Source organism: Chiloscyllium punctatum, chromosome 46, assembly GCF_047496795.1.
Source record: "Chiloscyllium punctatum isolate Juve2018m chromosome 46, sChiPun1.3, whole genome shotgun sequence".
Taxonomy (NCBI): domain Eukaryota; kingdom Metazoa; phylum Chordata; class Chondrichthyes; order Orectolobiformes; family Hemiscylliidae; genus Chiloscyllium; species Chiloscyllium punctatum.
The window spans coordinates 39,236,150-39,257,598 of record NC_092784.1 but is presented as its reverse complement, the minus strand read 5'-3'; the positions used below and the strand labels follow the sequence as shown (position 1 = coordinate 39,257,598).

The window sequence follows — 21,449 nt, the reverse complement described above, 5'->3', positions numbered from 1 at the left end:
CAACTCCAGACCTACAGAACAAGGAGAAACCAATGGTTACGAGAGAAACAGGGACAGAAAGGGAAACTAGCGGGTAGGCAGCTCCCCACCTGGAGACCTCTCCTGTATCCTTCCTTCAACCTCAGGCAGGGGCTCAGTTGCCAGGTTGGTCAGCCCAGTATCCAGGATGATCAGGGGGCCAAGTGAGGCCTCCCCTTCCCACTTCAATCCAGCTTCACTCTCTGCAAGATCAAACATTCCAGTCAGGGAGAGATGGAGATGGGAGGATCCCCAACATCAAGATGGTCAATGTCCTACCAGCTTCAGGACCATGGTCTCTCTTTCCTCTGGAGGGGAACAGGATCTCCCTTGTGCTCCCACAGTTCCCCACATGGCAACAGGCACAAATGTCACTGTCAGATTCCTCCAATGGGGTCCAGCTAAACAAAGAAACAGCCCATCAACCACATGGTGCATCACCTCTCCCAACAACAACATCCCTGAGGGACAGAGAGAGGGAACCTACATATTCTGCAGCTTCTGGAAAGTACAAGCTTTGTTCCTGGAATCTCCCTGATCCACTGCAGCAACCTTCAGGTGACAGGTGATGAAAATCTGAGGGACACATTCAGAACAAGTCAGTATTTAGTGACTCCCTCCCACTATGGAGAAGCCAATCAGCAGCTTCCTCTTACCAAAGAATTCTCATCTCCATAGAAACGAAAGGCATCCAGATCAAACCTGAGCTTGTCTGGCTCCTGCCCGTCTCCCGGCAACACAAAGGTTGTAAAGGAGTCCTCAGCTTTGCTGTCCAGGAGGCAACTGTAGATGGACAAAGGGCAGTGAAGTGAATGGAGGGAAGCCATTGAGATGGGAGCAGCTGGAGACAGCAGAGAGCTCCTTACCCATTGTAGTCAATGATCCTGTATCTCGGGGTGGAGTCCTTGTCTGGGCTCAGCGTAGCTACACAGCGATCAATGTACAGCTTCAGGGGCATGTGATTGGCCATTGAAACAGACGCCTCAATGTGAATGAGGTCTCCCAGTGAGTAGACAGTGGAAGGGCGCTCTGTAAGCCAGTCACCTGAAGTACAGAAGGACAAGGGTTGGAGAGTGAACGTAAGTCACAGTGAGTGATACCAGGAGATCCCTCCCCAATCACCCATCACGTACCATTCATTAGACGCAGGGAGAATGACAGATGGCCTTCTCCAGACCTGGTGGAGCTGAATGGGATCCAGGTGGGATTGATGGGGTTACTGCTCACGTTGCCCTTCCTGGGGAAAGAGACAGGGCAGCCATTTTAGGCCAGGGTCAGACAACAGCAGCAGGGGATCATATTGACAATCAAGTAAAGATTCTCACCTCAAATAACGACACTCAATGGGAACAACAGCCCCATTGGTTCTCACAATGACAGATCCAGGATAGTTTGGGATGTGGGTCAGGTGGGTGGTGTAGATCAGGAAATCCCCAGTGATCTGGAAGACAGCAGGTTAAGGAATGAGAAACTGATTCTTCATGAGAAGGATCTACACAGAGTTCACAACAACAGCATCACATTAAATGAATTCTTTACAGAAGGCGACAATCTCTTCACCTGAGGGCTGGAGGGACCATTACTGGAGTGCAATAGGTCACAGGTCAGGGGTTAGTCAAGGTAAAACAGGAAGTCTTCAGATTATGGGAAGGGATTACAGTCAAAGTTAGTGAAACATCAACTTCAGGTGAGAAACAGAAACAAGTTCAAAAACAATTCACCAGAATGGAACCCAAACAGTTTTACCAACAGGTCAGATATGGAGCTCAAGGACCAGACAAGTCAATTTATTCACAACAGGCCCATAATTGGGATGGAACTAGACAGTGAGTCAAAAACCAATCTGATTGAGGATAATACACTGCTCACCACAAAACTAAGCACATCATTCTGCTATAACATGACAGCTGTGTTCTTGTGTGACTTCACTGTAGGGAAGAGTTATGCTGGAAGGCACTGATAGAAAGTGTAGTGTTCTATTCACATTCAGGTGAAAGATCAAACCAGTCACACTTCACCACAATTACAGCTAATGCACAGACAAAAACAGAACAGAACCACCTGTATAATCAGAAGCTTCCAAACCAATGAGAACAGCAGCACAAGTTTTGAGACAGAGACCAATTAAGGTCTAGTCTAATCCAGCATAGGAAACTAGCAGGAGACAGACCCTCAATAAGTCAATGTTCCTCAATGTAACCCTCACTGGAACCATCTACGACCCAAACTTCCTGCAAGTGGAGAGAACTCCCATTACCTGCAATCTGCTGCCACACTCATGCAGCCCATAGTCAAAGAGGACAGTGTGGTTCTCAGGGTAGACCCTGGTTGGCTGACAGCCTACTGTCCCCAGGGTCAGGTCAGCAGCTTTAATCAGGTGCCCAGTTCCAAATAAATCCAGTTGGGCCCTGACCAGCAGGTTGTGCTCTCCACACTGCACCATCACAGTCTGTAGTGGGGACACACTCACAACCTCAGACACTGGGAAACTGAAACCCCCAGGAGAAGGGACTCGCTCAGGAACAGGGCTGGCTCTCACAATTCCCCATGGAAACCTCTGGTTCAAAAACTGCTGCCATGTGTCAGAGCAACAGACAGCTCCAACTAACATTAGCACAGGGAACAAACCCCTCATTACAAAATCACCCATGATCCCAAACAACTCAACCATCCCCACATTCCCCAACCAGCTCCTTTTATACACACAACCCACACTCACCTGATACCAATGTGACTAGGAGCAGCAACATTGAACCAATCAACCAGCCCCAATCTCTACAATCTCCACCAATGACTGAACTCATGGGTTTATTCTCAGGAGGATCCATTTCATTTGGACCAATAGGAGTAGCTGTGAGTTCCTGTGCTGTCACCTGACTGGATTCAGCTCCACACGATCTCGTGGAAGGCTCCATGACTACAATCATCAAAGGTAACCCGTTGAACTTGGAGAGGGTCTGCTGTATTGTGCCCATCTTGATCTGGGGAGTCTGATAGTGAGAACCATGGAGAGATTGTATGGGAATAGGAATTGGAAACAGGGTTTGAGCAGAATGAAGGGATTTCCCTTGGACTGTACTATCCTTGGGAGTATATGTTGGAAGAAGCTTTATTCTGTATCTAAACCTGTCCTTGGCTGGGGCACTGTAGGGAGAATGTAACTTTCAGTTCATTTTTAATTCATAGAGTAGAGGTAGTTTTACTCTGTATTTCACGTTGTGCTGTCTCTGTCCTGGGGACAACTTTCCTTCCAGTTTTCAAGAATGGAGGAAGCTTTTGTTTCAGTTGTAAAGAGTAGGGTCACTTACTTTGTTTCTAACTCTGTGATGTTTCTGCATTGTTCGTGTTTGCTGTAAACGGTGTAGCTTTACATTTAGTTTACAAGTGTAGAAGCAGCTTTACTTTCAGTGTAAATGTGCAGGGGAAGTTGTATTCTGTATCTAATCCCACGCTGACCTTGCTTTTGGGAGAGATTGATTGGTTGGGATGATATTGAGGGTGAAAGTGAGGACTGAAGAGGCTGGAGATGAAAGTCGTAAAGTGTGGTAAAGCACAGCAGGTTCTGCAAAATCCAAGGAGCAAGTGAGTCAGTGTTTCAGGCATCAGCCTGTCATCAGGAATGTGGGTTGGGAAAGGGGGCTGTGAGATTAATAGGAGGATGGGTGTCGGGGTGTGGTGAGCGAAGGTAGGTGGGACGACAGTAGGTTTGGGGTGTTGAGGGAGCTTTATGTTCAATTTAAAAAGGAAGATTGAGCTTTACTTTCAGTTTCAAAGTGTAGATAGTGTTTTATTTGTAAGAATCTCATTGCATCATGTCCCTGTTCTGGGAGTGTTTGATATGAATAGTGTTGAGGCAGGTTCACTTTCAGCTTAAAAGAGAACAGGGAGCTTTATACATTATCAATCTGTACGCTGTCCCTGTTTGATGGGGACAGGGTAGGGGGAGTTTTTGCTTCAGTGTAAAATTGTAGAGGGACCATTCCTTTCAGTATAAAGGAGCCTCAGTCTGTATCTGAGCCTGATCTGTACCTTCCTGTGGGAGTGTTGATGGGGACAGGATTGAGGCCTATGGCCTCCAGCTGTGCTGGGATAAAGCTCAGTGTAAACACGAGGAAAAGCACCTCCTCTTTCACTGAGTCACTTTGCAGCTTTTCACACAACATGGTGTTCAACAAATCCAGGACATCTCCTCAGCCCCGTTTTGCTTAATTTCTTTCTGTATGTTTTGGTTCAAACTCCTTTTCCTCTGGATGTTGTTGTGCTCATTGTCCTTCCATTCACACCCCCCTGGGGGCTCCTCTCTTGGTTGGTTACTGCCTGCTTATTTTTATTGGTTACTGGGCGGATGTGGGCAGTGCTGGCCATGCCAACATTTCCTGACCAACCCCCAGCTCTCCTTGAGAAGGTGTTAGGGAGTGTGGTACAGGAACGTGTGAACCCAGTTTCAGTGACGTTCCAACTGTGTAACATGGGAGGAAGGTGTGAACTTGCTGGGTGCGAGAGGTCACAGGTTTGGAAGTTCCTGTTGGAGGAGCCTTGGTATATTGCTGCAGTGTATTTTGTAGACCGCACACAATCCGTCAGTGTCGACCAATGTTGGAGTGAGGGAATGTTGATGGTGGTGAAGTAGACAATGCAGTTTCTATAGATTTCAGTAAGGCCTGAGACAAGGTCCCACACGAGAAGTTAATAAAGATAAAATCTCATTGGATCCAGGGTACGTTTGGAAGTTCGATCCAGAACTGTCTTTGAGCAGGAGACAGAGGGTGGTGGTTGAAGTTTATCTGTGAGACTGGAGCAGGGGTGTACCGCTTGGATTGGTGCTGGGTCCCACGCTGTTTGTCATATCCATAAATGATGTCCGAGAGTGCAGGCGAGGATGATAAGTTAATTTGTGGGTGACACAATGATTGGCCGGGTGGTTGACAATGCAGAGGGATGTGTTAGGTTGGAGGAGGATACAAATGGATTGGTCCAATGGCCGCATTAGTGAGAGGTACAAATTGGCTTAGGGATGAGGAAATTAGAGAAGGGAAAATGTGGTCAGGAGTGGTGTGGGAAGGGAAGGAGGGGTTCCATTTCATGGGGTATTGGCATCAGTTTTAGAACAGGAGGGATCTGTGTAGAAGGGATGGTCTCCACCTAAACTGATGAAGTTCATCATTCCTGATGAAGAGCTTGATGATGATGAACGTCGACTCTTCTGCTCCTTGGATGCTGCCTCCTGTGCTTTTCCAGCACCACACTGTTTGACTCTGTTTTCCAGCATCTGCTGTCTTCTCCTTCTCCCCCTTTAACTACAAGGCAGACCATGAAAGAAGGAAAAAGGAAGGATAACTCTGGAGACGTTATCAGAGATGTTGGGAATCACGAAGGTATGAAAACGAGCATAAGGACAATTTTTAGCTGAACGCTCGTAGCATTTGTAACAAGATCGATCAGTTAATGGTACAAATCGTCACAAATGAAATGATTTAGTAGCCATTATGGAGACACGGTTACAGGGTGGTCACGACTGGGAGTTAAATATCCAGGGGTATCAGGTATTCGGAAGGACAGACAGACAGACAGGAAGGTAAGGGAGGTAATGCCGCTTCTGATATCCAAGGATGACATCTGGGTGTTGCTGAGAGATGATATTGGTTCCATGGAGAATTCAAGGAAGGAAAAAGTCACTGATAGGTGTCATCTATAGGCTACCAAATTGTACATCACATTGTAATGGGAATGAGGAGGGAGCAAGCTATCCTCGATCAGGTCCTGTGTAATGAGACAGGAATAATTAAAGACTTCATATTTCGGAATCTTCTTGGAAGGAGCAATCACAGTTTGGTTGAATTTAGAATAAAGCTGGAGAGCGTGAAGGTAAAATCCGATACCAGAGCCCTGTGATTAAACAAGGGAGACCTCAATAGGATGAGGGAGGATTTGGCTAAAGTAGACTGGATTCAAAGACTTTATGGTGGGACAGTTGACGAGCAATGGAGGACTTTCAAAGTAATTTTACAACATGCTCAGCAAAAGTATATTCCAGTGAAACGATTGTAAGAAAAGGGATAATCTGCTAAGGGAGGCTATTGAATCAAATGAGAAGTCATGGGAAAGCACAACATTGGGAAAGTTGGGAAATAGAGCTCTAAAGAAAAGAAAGATCGTCTATGAGAGGAATAAGAACTAGCCCAGAATATAAAGACAGATTGCAAAGGTTTCTATAAATGTTTGGAATGAAAAAGAATGGCTAAAGTAAACATTGGTGTCCTAGAGGATGAGAAGGGGCATTTAGTCATGGGATATGATGAAATGGCCGAGGCATTGAACAGGGTATTGGGTGTCAGCCTTCACAGTGAAGGACATGAATAATGTGCCAGTAATTGACAAAGAGACAAAGGTAGGGGAGGACCTGGAAACAATCACGATCAGGGAAGAGGTATCTTTGGGCAAGCTCATGGAGCTAAGATGACAAGTCTCTTGGCCCTGATGGAAGGCATCGCAGGGGGCTAAAAGAGATGGCAGGAGGAAGAGCAAGTGCACTTGTGGGAATGTTCCAAAACTTGCTGTTCTCTGGGGCAGTTCCAGCAGATTGGAAAACAGCAAATGTTTAAAAAGGACAGTAGACAAAAGATGGGGAATTGTAGACCGGTTGGCTTAACCTCTGTAGTGGGGAAGATGCTTGAGTCTGTGATCAAGGAAGGAATAGTAAGGTGTCAAGATAGAAATTGTCCCATTGGGCAGATGCAGCGTGAGTTCATGAAGGGCAGCTCACTCTTAACTCATCTGTTGGAATTCTATGAAACCATGATGAGCACGGTGGAGCACAGGGAGCCAGTGGATTTCCAAAAGGCCTTCAACAAGGTGCCACACAAGAGGCTGCTGCATAAGGTAAAGATGCATGGCATTATGGGTAAAGTATTAATATGGATACAGGATTGGTTGACTAATAGGAAGCAAAGCCTGGGGAGGAGTGTGTGCGACTCTGGTTAGCAAACAATAACTAGCGCTGTGCCTTCGGGATCGTTGTTGGGGCTGCAATTATTCACAATTTACACAGATGATTTGGAATTGGGATCGAGGAGCAGTGTGTCAACGTTTGCAAATGCCACAAAGATGCAAAGTGTTTGAAGGACTGTGAACTTTACAGAGGAACCTAGATACTTTCAGTGAGGGGCAAAGGTCAGGCAAATGGAATATAATGTTAATAAGTGTGAAGTCATCCATTTTGAGAGGAGTAACAGTAAAAAGGACGAATACTTGAATGGTAAAAAGTTGCAGCATGCTGCCATTGCAGAGGGACCTGGGTGTCCTTGAGCATGAATCCCAAGTTGGTCTGCAGGTACAGCAGGTAATTAAGATGGCAAATGGAAAATTGTCCTTTTATTGCTAAAGGGATTGTGTTGAAAAGCAGGGAGATTATATTGTGGCAGCACAGGCTGCTGGTGGGGCCATACCTGGAGTATCGCGTGCAGTTTTGGTCTTCCTGGAGAAAGGATGTACCGACACGAGAGAGGACGCAGAGGTGGTTCACTGGGTGGGTTCCAGCGTTGAGAGAGATGGGTTATGAGGAGAGATGGAGTAGACTGGGATTATGTTCATTGGAATTCAGAAGAATGAGGGATGATCTTAGAGAAACATATAAAATGATGACAGGAATAGATGTGATAGACATAGAGAGGATGTTTCCACTGGCAGGTGAAACTAGGACAGGTGGATATAGCTCAATTAGAAGGAACCGATTTCAGACTGAATTGAGAAGGAACATCTTCACACAGAGGGTTGTGAATCTATGGAATTCCCTGCCCCAATGAAGTTAGTTGATGTTACTTCAGTCAATGGTTCGAAGGCGAACAATAGAAGAATTAACGGTTACAGTGAGAGGGCGGGTAAGTGGGGCTAAGGCCACAAAAAGATCAGCCAGATGGCCGCCTACTGCTCCTTGTTCTTATTCTGTCCCTGAGAAATGTGAAGGGATGCACTTTCGAGGGAACAAAGAAGGAAAGGTAGTACTCAATGAGGCAGGACACTAGGAAGCTCAGGAACAGAGGGATCTTGGGATACTATTCCACAGACCCCTGAAGGGGGCTGGATAGGTTTATAGCGGAGTTAAAATGACATGTTGATGCTTGCCCTGTGTCAGTTCAAGTATAAACTGTAAGAACAGGGAGGTCATGTTGAAGCTGGACAGATCTTTGATTAGAGGACACAGCTGTAGTACTGTGTGCAGTTCTGGTCACCCCACTACAGGAAGGGTGTGGTTATACTGGAGAGGGTACAGAGGAGATTCACCCGAATGTTGTCTGGGATGGAACATAGCAGCTACGAGGAGACCTTGGATAAGCTCAGAAGGTTGCTCTCTTGGAGCAGAGAGGTTGAGAGGAGATTTGGTGGAGGGGTATAAGATTAGGGACCAGGTGAATAGAAAGCTGCTGTTCTGCTTAGTTGAAGGATCAATGTCCAAGGGAGATAATTTTCTAGGGTAATGCAGGAGTTTGTGAGGGATTGTGATGAGAAATGTTTTCACCCAGGTGTCAGGAATACACTGCGAGAGAGGGTAATCCAGGTGGGAAACCTTCAACCTTTAAAATCACGCAGTGTCAATAACATTCAAGTGTGGGCCCAGAGAAGTAAAGTGGGACAAGTGGTGGTCCATGGGTTTTGTGGTGTATAATCAATGGGCCTCTTCTGTCTTTGGATTCAATGAGCTGTTTGAAATCTATTCCTATTTAGGATGAGGGAGATTACTGTCCACATGGAGGAGCACTGATTCACCAGCAGGCACTTGCCATACCTATGTTTGACCTGGTACCATGAGCCTCCATGGGTTCCAGAGTCAATAGACAATAGGTGCAGGAGTAGGCCCTTCTGCCCTTCGAGCCTCCACCACCATTCAATGTGATCATGGCTGATCATCCTTAATCAGTATCCTGTTCCTGCCTTATCTCCATAACCCTTGATTCCACAATCCTTGAGAGCTCTATCCAGCTCTTTCTTAAATGAATCCAGAGACTGGGCCTCCACTGCCCTCTGGGGAAGAGTATTCCACAAGCCACCACTCTCTGGGTGAAGACGTTTCTCCTCATCTCTGTCCTAAATGGTCTACCCCGTATTTTTAAGCTGTATCCTCTGGTTTGGCACTCACCCATCAACGGAAACATGTTTCCTGCCTCCAGTGTGTCCAATCCTTTAATAATCTTATCCGTCCCAATCAGATCCCCTCTCAGTCTTCTAAACCCAAGGGTATACAAGCCCAGTTGCTCCAGTCTCAGTATAAGGTAATCCCACCATTCCAGGAATTGACCTCGTGAACCTACGCTGTACTCCCTCAATAGCTAGAATGTCTTTCCTCAAATTTGGAGACCAGAACTTCACACAGTACTCCAGGTGTGGTCTCACCAGGGCCCTGTACAGCTGCAGAAGAACCTCTTTGCTTCTATACTCAATCCCTCTTGTTCTGAAGGCCAGCATGCTATTAGCCTTCTTCACTACCTGCTGTACCTGCATGCTTACCTTCATTGACTGGTGTACAAGAACACCCAGATCTCTCTGCACTGCCCCTTTACCTAAATTGTTTCCATTTAGGTAGTAATCTGCCTTCCTGTTCTTGCCACCAAAGTGGATGACCATACATTTATCCACATTAAACTGCATCTGCCATGCATCTGATCACTCACCTAACTTGCCCAGGTCCCCCTGTAATCTGCTAACATCCTCATCACATTTCACCCTGCCACCAAGCTTAGTATCATCAGCAAATTTGCTAATGTCATTGCTAATACCATCTTCTATATCATTAACAGATTGTAAAAATCTGCGATCCCAGTCCTGATCCCTGCGGTACCCCACTGGTCACTGCCTTCCATTCCGAAATGGTGCCGTTTATCACTACTCTTTGTTTCCTATCAGCCAACCAACGTTCAATCCAAGTTAATACAATGTAGACAACTGCTTCCTGTCGCACACTGTGTGCTGCCATCTTTGGATGTCCTGTCTGTGGGACAGGACACACCCAGGGATGGTGATTGTGGTCTTTGGGGCATCCTGTGTCATGTACAATGCTGTAATTATGGCAGGGTCAGCCTGGGCTTGTCTGATAGCACTGGCCCTGAGATGGTGCAAAGGAGACCCTTGCAGGGCTGCCTGTCCTGTTAGTTTCTGGTTACTGGGGTAAGGCCACGTTTCCCAGCCAGTTTTATTCAAGGCTTTAAACTGTGGGATACACCTCAGCTGCAAGCTCACTCATTTCAGTGGGTTAAATACAACCCCATTGCTGTAGGCCTGGAGTCACATGTTGGCCAGACTCAGCAAGAATGGCAGATTTCCTGTCCCAAAGTACATTAATGATCCAAATACATTTTAAACTACCAAAACATCACATTGGCCCCAAGGTCCCGTACTTTCCGCGGGAGCCTGTGCCCCACAACCTGAGCCGCCTCCGGAATTTTAATCTTGTTCCCTTCCAGGGGGTAAAAAGGAGGGCCCTGTATAGACTACTGCTGCACACCGTCCACCTCTTCTCCCTCATCCACCATCCGGACACTCCTTGGCGTGCCCATTTGCCACCGGGCGGTGGAGATCCCCAGTGGAGGGCTCTCTACGCGGGAGTCCTCCCCCTTTCTCTCGGGGATCTGGGGTGGAGGGTGCTGCACGCAGCAGTCCCCTGCAACCGCAGATTGCGGTGGTTCACGGACTCCCAGCCCAACTGCTTGTTCTGTGGCGCTGTGGAGTCCGTGGACCATGTATATATTGGGTGTGGGCGTTTGCACTCCCTTTTTGATTTTCTTAAAAACCTTGTCCTCTGTTTCTGGCTGCACTTCAGTCCCACGCTCCTGATCTTCGGGCACCCGGTACAGAGGAGGGAGGGCAGGTCCGAGGACCTCCTCGTGGGTCTGCTCCTGGGCCTGGCCAAACTGGCCATCAACAGGTCCAGGCAGCGGGCCGTGGAGGGGGTCGTTAGGGCCGACTGCCTGCCCCTCTTCCGGGGTTACGTTAGAGCCCGGGTGTCCTTGGCGAAGGAGCACACGGTGTCCACCAACACCCTGGAGTTGTTCAGGGAGAGGTGGGCGCCGCAGGGAGTGGAGTGTATTATTTCTCCCTCCAACTCTATTTTGAGTTAGTCCCTACCCTCCCCTTCACTGTTTTGATGACAAAGCCCTTTGATATGAAGGGCAGTGCTTGTCACGGGCCACCTGGGTGTTTTCCTATCTCCCTGGTGGTGGAAATTGACTAAAGATTTGTGCACCTTGTGTCTTTCACTCTGTCTCACACCTGCGCACGCACGCACGTGCACACACACACACACACCATGGGTGCTGGGGAAAAAATAAGCACTACCGCAGTTAGGTGGTACTATGGGGATAAAAGGAAAAAAACTCCCAAAACAGATCCTGTTCCCATTAGACTGATGGCTACTGGAGTTCCCCTTCCACCTTCATTGGTGCTAATACTAATCAGTTTCTCTCCAAGTCTGATAACAAACTCCTTCAAATCAGGTTGCCATCCCTGCCAATGAGCAACACACCAATGGCCTTCAGTGTGATTGGCCTAACCCAGTGCCCATCCTCTGAAGGCTGTAGACAGTTTCTGTGCAATTGACCACAGCTTGCTCCATCACCTGGCATGGCCTTGGTGATGGCACTAACCTCCTCTGGTTCCCAGCCTTACCAAGCCAGTCATCGGTTGAGAACCCATTGCAGCACCACTCCTTGTAAGTCATCACTGGTTAGGCCAGTATTTATTGCCCATCCCGACTTATCCAGAGGGTAGTCAAGGTTCAGCTTCGTTTCAGTGAGTCTCATATAGGCTGGACCAGTTAAGGACAGTCATTACTTTCCCTAAAAAAGGATCATTAGTGAGTCAGATGGGGATCTTCAACAATCAATGTGTTCAGACTCATCATTAGGCTCATAATTCCCGATTGTTTTAATGTATTCAGATTGCATCATCTGCTGTGTGGCAGGAATCAAACTGCGGTCCACAGAAAGTTACCCAGGGCTCTGGATTCACAGGCCAGCAATAATATTGCTGGGTCCTCACCTCACCCATGGTCTGCTCCATTCTCCACTGATTCCACAACCACTTTAACCACAAACCATTCCGTCCTAATGCTTCTGACACTCTCTGATCACACCCAGCTCGCTTACCATCCCTCAGCAATCAGGCTGTGTATCTGACACCCAGCACCAAGGACAAATGAGTGTCTGAAACCTTCTCCATATTGAATTCAATCCCGACAACAATCCATTTTCCCCCCAGTGGATGAATACACTCCCTCAATAAACTCCAAGTTGAAATAACCCACCAGAAAACAGCTTGTTCAAGAGGGGTCAGGACAGTCGGAAATTCACTTGGGGAATACAAGACTGGTCCACCCGTCCTGCAGTATTTAACATGTTTGATCTTTGGACTGTACGCGAAAGGTTTCAGAATGCACTGAGACACAGCATTGTGGTTTATGGGCATGAAGGGACCATTTGGCCCCTCATACCTGTTTAACTAGCCCCTCAGTTTCAAAATCCCAATATGGCTGTCTGAGATCTGAAGCTCGCAAACTGCTGGAAAAACTCAGTTCTGGCAGCAGCTGAGGAGAGAGAAACCGTTCATGTTGCAAACCCAATTGGACACTTCTGAAGAGAGTCTCAGAAGACACTTGAAACATCATGTCTTTCTCCCACAGATGCTGTGAGGTTGACTGAGTTTCTCCAGCGTGTTCTGCTTGCTTCACTGAGATTGATGGCTATGGTTCCAATTGACACCATGTCCAGAGCCTGGTCAAAGAGGCAGGGATACAGAGTGAACCACCATACTGATCAAATGCTCTCAGCCTGAAACCAGCAGGTAGGCATCTCCCCACCTGGAGACCTCTCCTGTATCCTTCCTTCAACCTCAGGCAGGGGCTCAGTTGCCAGGTTGGTCAGCCCAGTATCCAGGATGATCAGGGGGCCAAGTGAGGCCTCCCCTTCCCACTTCAATCCAGCTTCACTCTCTGCAAGATCAAACACTCCAGTCAGGGAGAGATGGAGAGGGGAGGATCCCCAACATCAAGATGGTCAATGTCCTACCAGCTACAGGACCAAGGTCTCTCCTTCCTCTGGAGGGGAACAGGATCTCCCTTGTGCTCCCACAGTTCCCCCATGTCACTGTCAGATTCCTCCAATGGGGTCCAGCTAAACAAAGAAACAGCCCATCAACCACATGGTGCATCACCTCTCCCAACAACAACATCCCTGAGGGACAGAGAGAGGGAACCTACATATTCTGCAGCTTCTGGAAAGTACAAGCTTTGTTCCTGGAATCTCCCTGATCCACTGCAGCAACTTTCAGGTGACAGGTGATGAAAATCTGAGGGACACATTCAGAACAAGTCAGTATTTAGTGACTCCCTCCCACTATGGAGAAGCCAATCAGCAGCTTCCTCTTACCAAGGAATGCTCATCCCCATAGAAACAGGGCATCCAGGTCAAACCTGAGCTTGTCTGGCTCCCGGCAACACAAAGGTTGAAAAGGAGTCCTCAGCTTTGCTGTCCAGGAGGCAACTGTAGATGGACAAAGGGCCGTGAAGTGAATGGAGGGAAGCCATTGAGATGGGAGCAGCTGGAGAGAGCAGAGAGCTCCTTACCCAATGTAGTCAATGATCCTGTATCTCGGGGTGGGGTCCTTGTCTGGGCTCAGTGTAGCTACACAACGATCAATGTACAGCTTCAGGGGCATGTGATTGGCCATTGGAACAGACGCCTCAATGTGAATGAGGTCTCCCAGGGCGTAGACAGTGGAAGGGCACTCTGTGAGCCAGTCACCTGAAGTACAGGAGGACAAGAGTTGGAGACAGTGAATGTATCTGCTTGTGAGTGACACCATGAGATCCCTCCCCAGTCCCCCCATTACATCCTATTCATTAGGTGCAGCGAGCTTGCACATTTTCCCTGTGTATGTGTAGGTCCTCTCTGGGTGCTCTGCTTTTCTTCCACAGTCCAAAGATGTGCAAGTCAGGGAATTGGCCATGCTAAATTTCTATTAATGCTCAGAAATATGGAGGCTAGGTGGGTTAATGATAGGAAATGCTGTGTTACATGGAGAGGGTAGGTGAGCGGGTCACTCTCCCCAGGGTTGGGGTGTACTCAATGAGCCAAAGGGTATGCTTCCAACTATCGGGATTCTATGGTTCGCAGTCAGTTGTCATTGGAATACCGGCTGCTCGAGCCTGGGAATGCTCAGTTCATCAAATGGATTGAGGTTTTTTCTGTAAACTCAACAGAACAGAATAGGGCCCCTAACAGATCAATAAGGCTGTCCATATGTGGAATCACTGGAGGTGAGTCAGATCTGAAAGCAATATTTTGCTTCTGTATTTACTGGGGAGAGACACGTGGAAGAGAGGCAACTTGGAGGTAAACAGGGATGTCTCGGAAACTGTCAACATTGCAGCAGTGATGCCAGAAGTCTCAAAATACAAAGCTAGATAAATCCATGCGGCCTGATTAGATGAATGTCAGGACATTATGGGAAGCGAGGGAAGAAATTGCAGGGCCTGTAGCACAGATATTTGTATCGTCGATAGCTGTGGGTCACATGCTGGAAAACTGAAGGGTAGCTTATGTTGCAGCATGGAAAAACCACAACACTACAGGTTGACGTCAGGAATGGGTTTGTTGTTGGAGGAAACTCCTGAGAGACAGGATCCAGATGCATTTCCAAAGGCAGGGATTGATTAGGGATAGTCAGTGTGGTTTTGTGCATGGGAAGCCACGTCTGTCAAAATTGTTTGACTGTTTTTTGGAAGAGGTGACCAAAGAGAGAGATGAAGGCTAAGTGATGAAAGTTGTTTGCATGGATTTTAGCAAAGCCTTTGACAAGGTTCCACATGGTAGACTAATTTGTAAAGTTAGGTCACATGGGTTTCAGGGTGAGCCTGCCAATTGAATACAAAATTGGCCTCACGACAGGAGACAGTCATGGTAGAGGGTTGCTATTTGGATTGGAGGCCTGTGACCAGCGGTGTTCAGCAGGATTGGTGCTGGGTCCACTGCTGTTTGTCATTCATATAACTGACTTCACAGAGAATGTAGGAGGCAGGATTAGTAAGGTTGCCGATGACACCAAATTGGTGGTACAGTGGACAGTGAAGAAGGTTAACGAAGAGAAGCAAGTTGGGCCAAGGAATGGCAGATGGAGTTTAATGTCAAGATTAGAATGGTGCTGGAAAAGCACAGCAGGCCAGGCAGCATCCAAGGAGCAAGAAAATCAGCGTTTTGGGCAAAAGCCCTTCATGAGAAATTAAAGATGGCGTTTAATGCAGATAAATGTAAGGTGTTGCATTTTGGGGAAGATAAAACAGGGCAGGTCTTACACAGTTAATGGTAGGGCCCTGAGAAGTGGAGGTGAACACAGGGAGACCAAAGGGTTCAGGTATCCTGTTCATTGACAGTGATATCACAGGCAGACAGGGTGGTGAAGGTGGCATTTGACACATTTGCCTTCATTGATCATAACATTCAGTACAGGAGCTTGGGTGTCATGTTGCAACACGACAGAACATTGATGAGGCCACTTTTGGAAAACTGTGTACCGTTCTGGTTACCCAATGGGAAGGATGTTGTTAAATTGGAAAGGATGAATAAACGATTTATAAGGATGAGACTAGGACTGGAGAATTTGAGGCATAGGGAGAGGCTGGGACTTGCTTGATCCTGCAGCATAGGAGGTTGAGTGTTGACCTTATCGAGGTCCTTTTCCCCAGGAGGGATCATGGGAGTCGTAAGCTCGAGGGCTGATCTGGGGGTGTGGGCTTCAAGAGGCAGTTGTGGGGTAGCTGTTTCAGACAGACTGTGGTGCAAATATGGAATAAACTGCCAGCAGAAGTGGTAGTGACAGGTGTGACTGTATGACTTGGACTAAGATGCTCATCAGGAAACATTCAGGGCAGAGGAACATTGAGGCACATGGTGATGGTTTTCATTAACAGGAGAAATGAGGCTGCAAGTAGTTTTTGGCCTCATCATATTAGGACAGGCAACCCCACATTTTAGGAGGAGAGGTTGTTCACACAAGAGCTGGGTTGATTAATCGGAACGTGACTCAAGAAAAGGAGAGCGTCAGGGACCAGGGAAAGGAAGCAGTAGTTAGCAAAAATATTGGAACAGAACAGCTTTCATTCAGGAGCCCGGTTATTTCACAGAGAGAATAAGTTGGAAATCTTCCAGCACAAGGCACTTCAACTCGCCCCTTCTGCTTATTTAACAAAGAACAACCCATCAGAATGAAGCTGGACAGAGTGACCCCTCCATTCAAATGGATCTGTCCACGGGAAGTGGAGCTGAAGCAGTGAAGAACTATACAAGTAGTTCAGAGGAATCCAAATGTTCCAGACCAATGGGGATGACAACACAAGGGTAGAGACAGAAAAGCAGTTGAAGCAAGGTCCAAAAGACAATGTAAAGGTCGTCTGGAGTTTGAGAAAGCTGGGGTCAGACCCTCCCCCAATCAATATTCATGTCCATCCCAGCCAGGGTCACAGTGAGGAACAATCACCAACCCAAGCTGACAGCAAGTGACCAGGACTCCCATTACCTGCAATATTCTGTCACATTGATCGAGGAGGGTGACTGGTGGGTCTGAACCCAGGAGTGTGACAGTGAGAAATACAGACAGATGGTCATAGGCTGCAGGTTGGAGACAGGGTTTGGGCAGAACAAAGTGCGTGTTCCTCATATTTACATCATACTTCACATCCTCTTGGGTATGTTTGGTTGGGACAGTCTTAGCGAGATATTTGCTGTGTATTTTGTAGAAAGATTAGATTCCCCTACAGTGTGGAAGCAGGCCCATTGGCTCAACAAACCTGATCTTCCAAAGAGTAATCCACCCAGACCCATTTCCCTCTGCCTTATGTGCCTAACACTACAGGCCAATCATGGACCAATCACCTGATCTGCACATCTTTGGACTGTGGGAGGAAACTGGAGCATCCGGAGGAAATCACCACAGACAGAGCAAGAACGTGCAAACTCCACACAGCCAGTTGCCAGAGTCTGGGAATGAGCCTGGGTCTGTGGTGGTGCAAGGCAGCAGTGCTAACCACTACCCCATACTGTATCTGTCCTGGGAGAGTGTGACAGAGATGTGGAAGGATGTTGACATTCAATTTAGGGCTAGTGTCAACTTTACTGTCCACTGAATTCTGGAGAAGACTTCACTGTGTATCTAACTCCATGCTGTCCTCCTTCTGGGAGTGTTTGATGGAGAGACTGTGAAGGTAACTTTACTCTGGATCTAATCTTATTCTCTCCCTGTTTGGGAATGTTTTATGGTGACAATGTGTAAAGGGCACTTTGCTTTCAGTTAATCTTTAGCTCAAAGCAGCAGAGCAGGTTTAAATCTGTACTAAACGATGTGCTGTCACTATCTGGGAGTATTTTATGCAGGGATACTGTCAAGGGAATCTGTAACCATGGTTACTGTGACATTCCAAGTGTCGAGCTTGGAGGGAAGGTGTGAACTTTCTGGCTGACGTTGGAGGAGTCTTGGTGAATTGGTACAGTGTATCTTGTAGACAGCACAGGTAATGGATGTAGGAAACCTCACACTTGGATAAGTGTGTGTATGAACACACAGCTTCAGAACACTGCAAACCCAGGGCCTATAAGTGGGAAAGAGAGATGAGTGGAGATAGAAGTGTGTTCTATGGTGGTACAGACTCAATTGGTCTCCTTTGTATTCTGCCTGGATGACCGGTTTGAAGTCTGTCCCATTTAGCATGATGGAGATCAATGTGAAGACAGGACTGAGGTGTACACAGAAACAGTCCCTTTGGTCCAACTTATACATGACCAGATATCCTAATCTAGGCCCAGGTACTAGCACCTGGCCCATATCCCATTTAAACCCTTCCTATTAAAGGCTGTAATTGTACCATCCTCCACTTTCTCCAGCAGCCCATTCCATACATGGATCACCCTCTACATCAGAGCATTGCCCCTTGGGTCCCCTGTTTAGATCTTTCCACAACTGGAGGGCATAGGTTTCGGGTGAGAGGGGGTTCCCCACCCCATAGAAAGACCTTGTCCATTTGTTATCTATGCCCCTCATGATTTTATAAACCTTTAATGTCTCCCCTCATCCTCCAACACTCCAGGGAAAACAGCCCGAGTCTATTCAGCCTTTCCCCATAGCTCAATTTCCCCGACCCTGGCAACATCCTTGAAAGGGTTCAGAAAAGATTTACAAGTTTCACAACAGCATCATGAGGAAGGAGACCAGAATTGCCCATAATATACCAACATTGACCTAACCATGTACTGTACAGCTGCTCCATGACCTCCCAACTCTACTCAGCAGTAACAAGGAACACTTCCCAAACAGCTTGTTCACTATCCTCTCTACCTGTGACTCTACTTTCAAGGAACCATGAACCTGCACTGCAAGGTTTTGGTTCAGCAACTCTCCCCAGGGCATTACCAGTTCAGTGTACAACTCCTGCTCAGATTTGATTTTCTGGAAATGCAGCACCTTGCTTTTATCTAAATTAAATGCCCATCTGATTACGATCCTGTTGTAACCGTCACTGTCCTCTAGACCTTCAAATCTGGAGTCCTCTGCCATTTCACTGTTCACATCCAAATCATTTATCCCAATGGCACAAAGTAACCAACCCAGCATCAATCCATGTGGCACTCCATTGGTCACAGGCCTCCAGTCTGAAAAGCAACCCTCCACCACCACCTTCTGTCCTCTACCTTCAGGCCCTGTTCTGTCTCCAAATGGCTAGTTCTGTATTCGATGAGATATACCTTTGCTAACCAGTGTCCCAGGAGGAACCTTGTCAAATGCCTTCCTGAAATCCATAATTGATCACATCTACCACTACCTCCAATCCTGATATTTCTTCAGAAGAATAAAAAAGCAGTTGGTGAGGATGGGGTCCAGCTGTTTTTCAATCCTGTTGAATCCCTCCATCTGTTGAGGTAGCCACTTTCAAAGCAATGCCCTTGAGGAGCTGGTCAGCTCAGTCAGTAATGAGGCGGCTGGGTCACAGGGCTGGCCATTCCCCTCTCCACCCAGAATACATTCTGCCCCTTCACCCCCATCTGCTTCCTCTCAATGGGGTTCACACTGGAGGAACACTGATCCATCAGCTGGCACAGTGTCATATGTATCCAGCAGTTTGACCTGTGTTATGTGACTCTGGACACCATGAGATCCATGGGGACAACTCCCTGTTTACCACATGGTGTTGCTACCCTGTTGGTAGAGAGAACAGTGGTAGCAGTGTATACCATGCTGTGTTTTATACAACACAAGCACAGCACAGGCCCTTCAGCCCGACAGTTCCATTCTCATCCATGTGCCTATCCAATGACCATTGAAATGGCCTTCACATTAATGAGGCTACTACTGTTGGGGCATAGAATGCCCTGCCTTCTACTGAAGTAAACTACCTTTGACCTCTGTCCTGTTATGATCACCTATCAGTTGAAAGCAAATGGCCCCCTCATGCTAACTATCACCATTGGAGCAAAGACTTGCTGGTCTACCCTATAACCTGGATTCTCAGGTCTCAATTCAATGCCTCTACCCTCTCATGAACACAGCCTCAAGTCCCTCAGCCTTCTCTCCATTCCAGGCAACATCTTAGTTCATCTCCAGCCTTTCCAAAGCTTCCACATCCTTCCTATAATTCCATCAAGAGAAGTGTTTAATTGTCCAAATGCAGCATATCCTTCAGCTGTGACAAGCTGAAACTCAATCCCTTGAATAAATCCGAACACCACATGCCTTTTTAACAAGGCTACCAGCCTGGGTGGGAACACTCAGGGGTCAATGCACATGAACACCAAGATCATTGCTCATCTGCACGACCAAGATTCTTACCATTAACCAGTACTCTGCATTCCTGTTACCCCTTCCAAAGTGAATCACCTCACCTTTCCATATTGAACTCCATTTGCCCCGCCTCAGCCGAGCTCTGCAGCTTATGTCCCTCACTAACCCACACCAATCTTAGTCCATCCTGTTTTTGGAAGGCTTAAGCTGTTGGATACAGCAGAGCTGCTGGCTCACTCATTAGAGGGAAAAATGAGCTTAGTGCTCAGGGTCTAGAGTTACATTAGGCCAGTCAATTTCCTTCCCTTCTCAAGGAAAGGAGAGAATTTTACAACCAATCCATTTCCATGACCCTTCTCCCATGAAAGCAATTGGAAGTCCAGTTTCCACTTTAGGGGAATGAAAACCACCATTTTCTATCCCCCGTCTGGTCATTGCCTCAGGCACACATAACCCATTGCCCAATCAGCATTGGTGCGCGCTATTCCTCAAAAACACCCTCCCCACAACAAGTCATTGCCCTGTGCATAGGACTAACCTCATCTGGATCCAAGGGCTTACTGGGGCAGTCACAACCTGAGAATCCACTACAACTGATTCTCAGCCCATTACAGCACCATTCTCTGGGCTGCTTCAGCCAACCACAGCACCACAAAAGCAACCTTCAAAACCCTGGAGTATACCCCACAGCCAGGTCCTCACCCCACTGGCACCCAAATCAGGTGCTGTATCTGACACCCTGAGGCCAACCCTATATGGAGAAAGCTGCAGGCATTTCTCCCAGACCCTGCAGAGACTCATTCCCCAATGGATGCCTCACTCTGGCTGACTGAACTATGGAGACAGTCACAGTGGGAATCCACTTGGACACTTCTGAAGAGAATCAGAACAGACTGGAAACACCAGCTGTTTCACCCTCAGATGCTGCATCATCTGAGCAGTTCCTCCAACATGTTCTGCAATCAGTGATTTCATCAAATTCAGAAACCCCTTTCCAGCGAGGTCTACAGCCCCCTGTACTCACTGGATAAAGAAAACTGCAAACAATATCTTCAATAACCCAATCAATCATCCTGGAAGCTCAATGCATGGATTGGACAGGCAAAGCCCAGAGATTGTCCCCAGGAATATTTTAACAAGAGGATGCAGAAAAACCAGCTCCAGACAGAAGACACCATGAATCACTGCTTTATTGACCATGTCATCACAGGTTGGTGGGTGTTTGCTTGTGTTTCCTGGACAGGACCAAGGCCAGCAATGAAGCAGAGATCAGACAGACCACTGTCACAGTCAGGGTCACCATCACAACCAACTCCACACCGACAGAACAAGGAGAAACCAATGGTTACTGAGAGAAACAGGGACAGAAAGGGAAACTAGCAGGTAGGCAGCTCCCCACCTGGAGACCTCTCCTGTATCCTTCCTTCAACCTCAGGCAGGGGCTCAGTTGCCAGGTTGGTCAGCCCAGTATCCAGGATGATCAGGGGGCCAAGTGAGGCCTCCCCTTCCCACTTCAATCCAGCTTCACTCTCTGCAAGATCAAACATTCCAGTCAGGGAGAGATGGAGAGGGGAGGATCCCCAACATCAAGATGGTCAATGTCCTACCAGCTTCCAAGGTCT

At 47.4% G+C, this 21,449-nt stretch overlaps 1 protein-coding gene across 1 annotated transcript; it reads right to left on the bottom strand.

Annotated features, from left to right (window-relative positions):
• Positions 1 to 229: 229 nt before the first annotated feature.
• LOC140468088 (zona pellucida sperm-binding protein 3-like) lies at positions 230 to 21,374 on the bottom strand. Its single transcript, XM_072564272.1, has 11 exons — positions 21,227 to 21,374; positions 13,628 to 13,805; positions 13,475 to 13,544; positions 2,738 to 3,008; positions 2,276 to 2,622; positions 1,344 to 1,459; positions 1,152 to 1,255; positions 885 to 1,062; positions 675 to 801; positions 506 to 594; positions 230 to 419 (listed from the first exon to the last, which is right to left on the bottom strand). Exons 1-11 carry the CDS (start codon positions 21,372 to 21,374, stop codon positions 230 to 232), a joined length of 1,818 nt encoding a protein of 605 aa, XP_072420373.1.
• Between the last annotated feature and the right edge of the window lie 75 nt (positions 21,375 to 21,449).